Below are 9968 nucleotides of genomic sequence, written 5' to 3'. Positions count from 1 at the left end.
CGATCGGATTGAAACGGTGGACCGAGAAGGTTGAATCGGTGTTTGCCATAAGTAAGTGTACTGAAGAGGACAAAGTGAAGTACGCTACGCATACCTTCACAGGTTCTACGTTAACATGGTGGAATACCTATCTAGAGCAAGTGGGACAAGATGATGCGTACGCACTACCGTGGTCAGCATTCAAGCACTTGATGAATGAGAAGTACCGTCCCAGAACCGAGGTCAATAAGCTCAAGACAGAACTTAGAGGGTTACGAACCCAAGGATTTGATATTACCACGTACGAAAGACGATTCACAGAATTGTGCCTATTGTGTCCGGGAGCATTCGAAGATGAGGAAGAGAAGATCGACGCGTTTGTGAAAGGATTACCGGAAAGAATCCAAGAAGATATAAGTTCACACGAGCCCGCCTCCATACAACAGGCAAGTAGAATGGCTCACAAACTAGTGAACCAGATTGAAGAAAGAATTAAAGAACAGACTGCTGAAGAGGCCAATGTGAAGCAAGTCAAAAGAAAGTGGGAGGAAAACGGTGATAAGAATCACCAATACAACAACAACAGCAATTACAACAATAATCGCAACAATTATCCCAACAATCGCAACATCAATCGCAACTACAACAAACGGCCCAACAACAACAACAACAACAACAACAACAACAACAACAGCAACTACAACAATCATCCCAACAACAATAATAATCGCAACAACAACAACAATCAGAAGCAGCTATGCCAAAGGTGTGAAAAGAATCACTCGGGGTTCTGCACCAAATTTTGCAACAAGTGTAAAAGAAATGGTCATAGCGCGGCGAAGTGTGAGGTCTACGGACCAGGGGTTAATAGAACGAAAGGAACAAATGGTGTCGGAACGAGTAATGGTGGAGCAAGTAGTGTCGGAGCAAGTTATGCCAATGTAGTTTGTTATAAATGTGGAAAACCAGGCCACATTATTAGAAATTGCCCGAACCAGGAGAACACGAATGGACAAGGCCGTGGAAGAGTTTTCAATATTAATGCGGTAGAGGCACAGGAAGACCCGGAGCTTGTTACGGGTACGTTTCTTATTGACAATAAATCTGCTTACGTTTTATTTGATTCGGGTGCGGATAGAAGCTATATGAGTAGAGATTTTTGTGCTAAATTAAGTTGTCCATTGACGCCTTTGGATAGTAAATTTTTACTCGAATTAGCAAATGGTAAATTAATTTCAGCAGATAATATATGTCAGAATCGAGAAATTAAACTGGTTAGCGAAACATTTAAGATTGATTTGATACCAGTAGAGTTAGGGTGTTTTGATGTGATAATCGGTATGGACTGGTTGAAAGAAGTGAAAGCGGAGATCGTTTGTTACAAAAATGCAATTCGCATTATACGAGAAAAAGGAAAACCCTTAATGGTGTACGGAGAAAAGGGCAACACGAAGCTACATCTTATTAGTAATTTGAAGGCACAAAAACTAATAAGAAAAGGTTGCTATGCTGTTCTAGCACACGTCGAGAAAGTACAAACTGAAGAAAAGAGCATCAATGATGTTCCCATTGCAAAAGAATTTCCCGATGTATTTCCGAAAGAATTACCGGGATTACCCCCACATCGATCCGTTGAATTTCAAATAGATCTTGTACCAGGAGCTGCACCAATAGCTCGTGCTCCTTACAGACTCGCACCCAGCGAGATGAAAGAACTGCAAAGCCAATTACAAGAACTTTTAGAGCGTGGTTTCATTCGACCAAGCACATCACCGTGGGGAGCTCCTGTTTTGTTTGTCAAGAAGAAAGATGGTACATTCAGGTTATGTATCGACTACCGAGAGTTGAACAAACTTACCATCAAGAACCGCTACCCACTACCGAGAATCGACGACTTATTTGATCAACTACAAGGCTCGTCTGTTTATTCAAAGATTGACTTACGTTCCAGGTATCATCAAATGCGGGTGAAAGAAGATGATATTCCAAAGACTGCTTTCAGAACACGTTACGGTCATTACGAGTTTATGGTCATGCCGTTTGGTTTAACTAATGCACCAGCTGTGTTCATGGACCTTATGAACCGAGTGTGTGGACCATACCTTGACAAGTTTGTCATTGTTTTCATTGATGACATACTTATTTACTCAAAGAATGACCAAGAACACGGTGAACATTTGAGAAAGGTGTTAGAAGTATTGAGGAAGGAAGAATTGTACGCTAAGTTTTCAAAGTGTGCATTTTGGTTGGAAGAAGTTCAATTCCTCGGTCACATAGTGAACAAAGAAGGTATTAAGGTGGATCCGGCAAAGATAGAAACTGTTGAAAAGTGGGAAACCCCGAAAACTCCGAAACACATACGCCAGTTTTTAGGACTAGCTGGTTACTACAGAAGGTTCATCCAAGACTTTTCCAGAATAGCAAAACCCTTGACTGCATTAACGCATAAAGGGAAGAAATTTGAATGGAATGATGAACAAGAGAAAGCGTTTCAGTTATTGAAGAAAAAGCTAACTACGGCACCTATATTGTCATTGCCTGAAGGGAATGATGATTTTGTGATTTATTGTGATGCATCAAAGCAAGGTCTCGGTTGTGTATTAATGCAACGAACGAAGGTGATTGCTTATGCGTCTAGACAATTAAAGATTCACGAACAAAATTATACGACGCATGATTTGGAATTAGGCGCGGTTGTTTTTGCATTAAAGACTTGGAGGCACTACTTATATGGGGTCAAAAGTATTATATATACCGACCACAAAAGTCTTCAACACATATTTAATCAGAAACAACTGAATATGAGGCAGCGTAGGTGGATTGAATTATTGAATGATTACGACTTTGAGATTCGTTACCACCCGGGGAAGGCAAATGTGGTAGCCGATGCCTTGAGCAGGAAGGACAGAGAACCCATTCGAGTAAAATCTATGAATATAATGATTCATAATAACATTACTACTCAAATAAAGGAGGCGCAACAAGGAGTTTTAAAAGAGGGAAATTTAAAGGATGAAATACCCAAAGGATCGGAGAAGCATCTTAATATTCGGGAAGACGGAACCCGGTATAGGGCTGAAAGGATTTGGGTACCAAAATTTGGAGATATGAGAGAAATGGTACTTAGAGAAGCTCATAAAACCAGATACTCAATACATCCTGGAACGGGGAAGATGTACAAGGATCTCAAGAAACATTTTTGGTGGCCGGGTATGAAAGCCGATGTTGCTAAATACGTAGGAGAATGTTTGACGTGTTCTAAGGTCAAAGCTGAGCATCAGAAACCATCAGGTCTACTTCAACAACCCGAAATCCCGGAATGGAAATGGGAAAACATTACCATGGATTTCATCACTAAATTGCCAAGGACTGCAAGTGGTTTTGATACTATTTGGGTAATAGTTGATCGTCTCACCAAATCAGCACACTTCCTACCAATAAGAGAAGATGACAAGATGGAGAAGTTAGCACGACTGTATTTGAAGGAAGTCATCTCCAGACATGGAATACCAATCTCTATTATCTCTGATAGGGATGGCAGATTTATTTCAAGATTCTGGCAGACATTACAGCAAGCATTAGGAACTCGTCTAGACATGAGTACTGCCTATCATCCACAAACTGATGGGCAGAGCGAAAGGACGATACAAACGCTTGAAGACATGCTACGAGCATGTGTTATTGATTTCGGAAACAATTGGGATCGACATCTACCGTTAGCAGAATTTTCCTACAACAACAGCTACCATTCAAGCATTGAGATGGCGCCGTTTGAAGCACTTTATGGTAGAAAGTGCAGGTCTCCGATTTGTTGGAGTGAAGTGGGGGATAGACAGATTACGGGTCCGGAGATTATACAAGAAACTACCGAGAAGATCATCCAAATTCAACAACGGTTGAAAACCGCCCAAAGTCGACAAAAGAGCTACGCTGACATTAAAAGAAAAGATATAGAATTTGAAATTGGAGAGATGGTCATGCTTAAAGTTGCACCTTGGAAAGGTGTTGTTCGATTTGGTAAACGAGGGAAATTAAATCCAAGGTATATTGGACCATTCAAGATTATTGATCGTGTCGGACCAGTAGCTTACCGACTAGAGTTACCTCAACAACTCGCGGCTGTACATAACACTTTCCACGTCTCGAATTTAAAGAAATGTTTTGCTAAAGAAGATCTCACTATTCCGTTAGATGAAATCCAAATCAACGAAAAACTTCAATTCATCGAAGAACCCGTCGAAATAATGGATCGTGAGGTTAAAAGACTTAAGCAAAACAAGATACCAATTGTTAAGGTTCGATGGAATGCTCGTAGAGGACCCGAGTTCACCTGGGAGCGTGAAGATCAGATGAAGAAGAAATACCCGCATCTATTTCCAGAAGATTCGTCAACACCTTCAACAGCTTAAAATTTCGGGACGAAATTTATTTAACGGGTAGGTACTGTAGTGACCCGAACTTTTCCATGTTTATATATATTAATTGAGATTGATATTTACATGATTAAATGTTTCCAACATGTTAAGCAATCAAACTTGTTAAGACTTGATTAATTGAAATATGTTTCATATAGACAATTGACCACCCAAGTTGATCGGTGATTCACGAACGTTAAAACTTTTAAAAACAATACGATGACATATATATGGTTATATATATAGTTAACATGTTTTTATTATATGTATGTATCTCATTAGGTATTTTAACAATGAGTTATATACATAAAAATGAGACTATTAATTTAAGAAACTCGAAAACGATATATATAACGATTACCGTTATAACAACGTCTTACTAGGTACATATGAATCATATTAAGATATTGATACACTTGGTTAATTATGTTAAATGATAAGTAAATATATTATTAAGTGTATTAACAATGAAATACATATGTAAAAATAAGACTACTAACTTAATGATTTCGAAACGAGACATATATGTAACGATTATCGTTGTAACGACATTTAACTGTATATACATCATACTAAGATATATTATATATCATAATATCATGATAAAATAATAATTTAATATCTCATTTGTTATAATAAACAATGGGTTAACAACATTCAACAAGATCGTTAACCTAAAGGTTTCAAAACAACATTTACCTGTAACGACTAACGATGACTTAACGACTCAGTTAAAATGTATATACATGTAGTGTTTTAATATGTATTCATACACTTTTGAAAGACTTCAAGACACTTATCAAAATACTTCTACTTAACAAAAATGCTTACAATTACATCCTCGTTCAGTTTCATCAACAATTCTACTCGTATGCACCCGTATTCGTACTCGTACAATACACAGCTTTTAGATGTATGTACTATTGGTATATACACTCCAATGATCAGCTCTTAGCAGCCCATGTGAGTCACCTAACACATGTGGGAACCATCATTTGGCAACTAGCATGAAATATCTCATAAAATTACAAAAATATGAGTAATCATTCATGACTTATTTACATGAAAACAAAATTACATATCCTTTATATCTAATCCATACACCAACGACCAAAAACACCTACAAACACTTTCATTCTTCAATTTTCTTCATCTAATTGATCTCTCTCAAGTTCTATCTTCAAGTTCTAAGTGTTCTTCATAAATTCCAAAAGTTCTAGTTTCATAAAATCAAGAATACTTTCAAGTTTGCTAGCTCACTTCCAATCTTGTAAGGTGATCATCCAACCTCAAGAAATCTTTGTTTGTTACAGTAGGTTATCATTCTAATACAAGGTAATAATCATATTCAAACTTTGGTTCAATTTCTATAACTATAACAATCTTATTTCAAGTGATGATCTTACTTGAACTTGTTTTCGTGTCATGATTCTGCTTCAAGAACTTCGAGCCATCCAAGGATCCATTGAAGCTAGATCCATTTTTCTCTTTTCCAGTAGGTTTATCCAAGGAAATTAAGGTAGTAATGATGTTCATAACATCATTCGATTCATACATATAAAGCTATCTTATTCGAAGGTTTAAACTTGTAATCACTAGAACATAGTTTAGTTAATTCTAAACTTGTTCGCAAACAATAGTTAATCCTTCTAACTTGACTTTTAAAATTAACTAAACACATGTTCTATATCTATATGATATGCTAACTTAATGATTTAAAACCTGGAAACACGAAAAACACCGTAAAACCGGATTTACGCCGTCGTAGTAACACCGCGGGCTGTTTTGGGTTAGTTAATTAAAAACTATGATAAACTTTGATTTAAAAGTTGTTATTCTGAGAAAATGATTTTTATTATGAACATGAAACTATATCCAAAAAGTATGGTTAAACTCAAAGTGGAAGTATGTTTTCTAAAATGGTCATCTAGACGTCGTTCTTTCGACTGAAAATGACTACCTTTACAAAAACGACTTGTAACTTATTTTTCCGACCATAAACCTATACTTTTTATGTTTAGATTCATAAAATAGAGTTCAATATGAAATCATAGCAATTTGATTCACTCAAAACGGATTTAAAATGAAGAAGTTATGGGTAAAACAAGATTGGATAATTTTTCTCATTTTAGCTACGTGAAAATTGGTAACAAATCTATTCCAACCATAACTTAATCAACTTGTATTGTATATTATGTAATCTTGAGATACCATAGACACGTATACAATGTTTCGACCTATCATGTCGACACATCTATATATATTTCGGAACAACCATAGACACTCTATATGTGAATGTTGGAGTTAGCTATACAGGGTTGAGGTTGATTCCAAAATATATATAGTTTGAGTTGTGATCAATACTGAGATACGTATACACTGGGTCGTGGATTGATTCAAGATAATATTTATCGATTTATTTCTGTACATCTAACTGTGGACAACTAGTTATAGGTTACTAACGAGGACAGCTGACTTAATAAACTTAAAACATCAAAATATATTAAAAGTGTTGTAAATATATTTTGAACATACTTTAATATATATGTATATATTGTTATAGGTTCATGAATCAACAGTGGCCAAGTCTTACTTCCCGACGAAGTAAAAATCTGTGAAAGTGAGTTATAGTCCCACTTTTAAAATCTAATATTTTTGGGATGAGAATACATGCAGGTTTTATAAATGATTTACAAAATAGACACAAGTACGTGAAACTACATTCTATGGTTGAATTATCGAAATCGAATATGCCCCTTTTTATTAAGTCTGGTAATCTAAGAATTAGGGAACAGACACCCTAATTGACGCGAATCCTAAAGATAGATCTATTGGGCCTAACAAACCCCATCCAAAGTACTGGATGCTTTAGTACTTCGAAATTTATATCATATCCGAAGGGTGTCCCGGAATGATGGGGATATTCTTATATATGCATCTTGTTATTGTCGGTTACCAGGTGTTCACCATATGAATGATTTTTATCTCTATGTATGGGATGTGTATTGAAATATGAAATCTTGTGGTCTATTGTTACGATTTGATATATATAGGTTAAACCTATAACTCACCAACATTTTTGTTGACGTTTAAAGCATGTTTATTCTCAGGTGAATATTAAGAGCTTCCGCTGTTGCATACTAAAATAAGAACAAGATTTGGAGTCCATGTTTGTATGATATTGTGTAAAAACTGCATTCAAGAAACTGATTTCGATGTAACATATTTGTATTGTAAACCATTATGTAATGGTCGTGTGTAAACAGGATATTTTAGATTATCATTATTTGATAATCTACGTAAAGCTTTTTAAACCTTTATTTATGAAATAAAGGTTATGGTTTGTTTTAAAAATGAATGCAGTCTTTGAAAAACGTCTCATATAGAGGTCAAAACCTCGCAACGAAATCAATTAATATGGAACGTTTTTAATCAATAAGAACGGGACATTTCAATGTCCGACTTCGAGTCACAATAAAAATTGCCATCTTGTGCTGATATACATGGCGAAAACGAAAGTGTCTTCCAGAAAATGTCAATCGACTCTAGAGGAATAAACATACCTGCATTTAAATAAATTGCTTGTTCATGCGCACATGGTAGCATAAAACACGATCTTAACTTACAACCACAATTCTCATTTGTTATTTCACGCTTGTTGAAACGCCCAAGTTCAGCATGAATTTTTCTATAGCAGTAAGAGAAACACAGTTCCACAGTAGTTCAAAACTTGGATGCTCATATTTTGGCCATCGAAAAATTCTGCTTCGTTCAAAGCTTTCTTTGATTATATAAACTTGCGACTCAACCACATTAAGTATAATAGGCACAAATGTGTCTATTTTTGATTGAGAGGAAGCCAAACTTAATTTCACCTTTGCATGCTGACTCTCAACCCTATTAGTGGTTGAATTTCCAAATTTAAGTGATTTATCAGTCACCACTGATGCGAACATGTGAGCGTATTTGTTTAACCATACCTCATTGAGGTACTTCAAAACATCTGAAAGTTGAAAAACACATACTAGTTTCATAGGTTGGTGATATATTGTTAAGATTATTATTAAATTGAAAACGCTTAAAAAATACCTATATGATGTATCAACTGGACTTGAAGACGTTCATAGTAACGTGTATATGATGTAACTGTTGGAGCGTTAACTAACTTGCTCCATGTATCATGAAAAGAAACCCATTCCGTGTCTAAGTCAAAATATTTTTTGCAATTCTTAAGAATATTTTGCCAAATATGCAATCTACAGAGTAATTTATTAGCTTTTGGAAATACTTGTTGACATGCATTAATTAGGGACAAATCTCTATCCGTGACGATAACGCGCGGTTCATATGTTTCGCCAACGACCAACTTTAAACAATTTAACACCCAAATAAAGTTGTTAGTTTTTTATTTATCCATCAAGACGAATGCTATGGAAAACGTCTTGTTGGTAGAAGTAACACCAACAATTTCAAAAAGGGCAATTTATAAATATTCGTATTATACGTAGCATCCATCAATAAAATGTGCGGAAATGCACGAAATATTTCATATGAAATTGGATGGACCTAAGATAATTCTTCTAATTCGTTAGTAGAATCATTAATACGATATTGAAAGTCGTACCCTTTTTCCTTCAAAAATGACATTACTACCTGTATAGGAGTCCTATTTGCCCGAAATATTGTGCGAAGTTTAGCTTTTGCGTTATACACCGTTTTGCTTGAAGAAACATTTTTCGGATTCTGCTTCTCCAACGTCGCAAGAATTTTACCAGCCCTTACATTTTTACTTGATAAATCGGCGACTAAACGCCATTCATCGTTAGTCAATTGCGCTGCATAAGCATGACCTTCCATATACATTATAGGTGCATGATTATGTACTGATTGTTTCATTTTGATCGACCAAACACCAGTTATCTTTGAAAACTTTGCTACCATTTCAAATTTACAATTAATTTTTTCGACGGTTTACTTTTTTCTGGGGTTGATTTACTTTTGGATACACCGCCACGTTCACAAACAAATACAATCGTGACTAAGTAACCATTTTGTTCTTTTGTTCTTCTAATGACAATAACTTGATTATGAGAACGTGCCTCACTTTTCACCCATTCGGTCAACTGTTCACGATTTTTAAACACCTGAAATAATAAAATTATTTAGTTTCAGTTTAATAATAAAATATGGTGTAGAGTGCTATTATATGGAATGAAAAAACCAAAAACGACAAAGACATTCCTTAAATGTTATATATTATGGATAATATTATACCTGATCGGTAGAAAAATCTGATACACTTGACATAACTTTTCCTTATATGTTATAAATTGACGATATAAATTTCTGAGTGTTATAAGAACGATTAATTGTAAAAAAAAATTTATATGAACTAAAACACACACATATATATGTATGTATTCCTTATATTTTTTTTGAAGGAAGTATGTGTTTCTTATATAGGCTATATATGTGAAAGATAATGTAATTAGTAAGTATTACCTTATAATTTTGATATGGGTTAAAGCAAGATAACTTAGTAAGGGTTAAAGCTAAATTATTGTGTTGAAAAAA

General features: G+C 35.2%; 1 protein-coding gene across 1 annotated transcript; it reads right to left on the bottom strand.

The window, feature by feature from the left end:
• Positions 1–8960: 8960 nt before the first annotated feature.
• Positions 8961–9701, bottom strand: LOC139889909 (uncharacterized). Its single transcript, XM_071872821.1, has 3 exons — positions 9669–9701; positions 9391–9538; positions 8961–9328 (listed from the first exon to the last, which is right to left on the bottom strand). Exons 1-3 carry the CDS (start codon positions 9699–9701, stop codon positions 8961–8963), a joined length of 549 nt encoding a protein of 182 aa, XP_071728922.1.
• Positions 9702–9968: the final 267 nt, after the last annotated feature.

This window comes from Rutidosis leptorrhynchoides, chromosome 2, assembly GCF_046630445.1.
Source record: "Rutidosis leptorrhynchoides isolate AG116_Rl617_1_P2 chromosome 2, CSIRO_AGI_Rlap_v1, whole genome shotgun sequence".
In the NCBI taxonomy this organism is placed as follows: Eukaryota; Viridiplantae; Streptophyta; class Magnoliopsida; order Asterales; family Asteraceae; genus Rutidosis; species Rutidosis leptorrhynchoides.
Note: the sequence above shows the minus strand (reverse complement) of the source record. Positions and strands in the feature narration are given on the sequence as shown.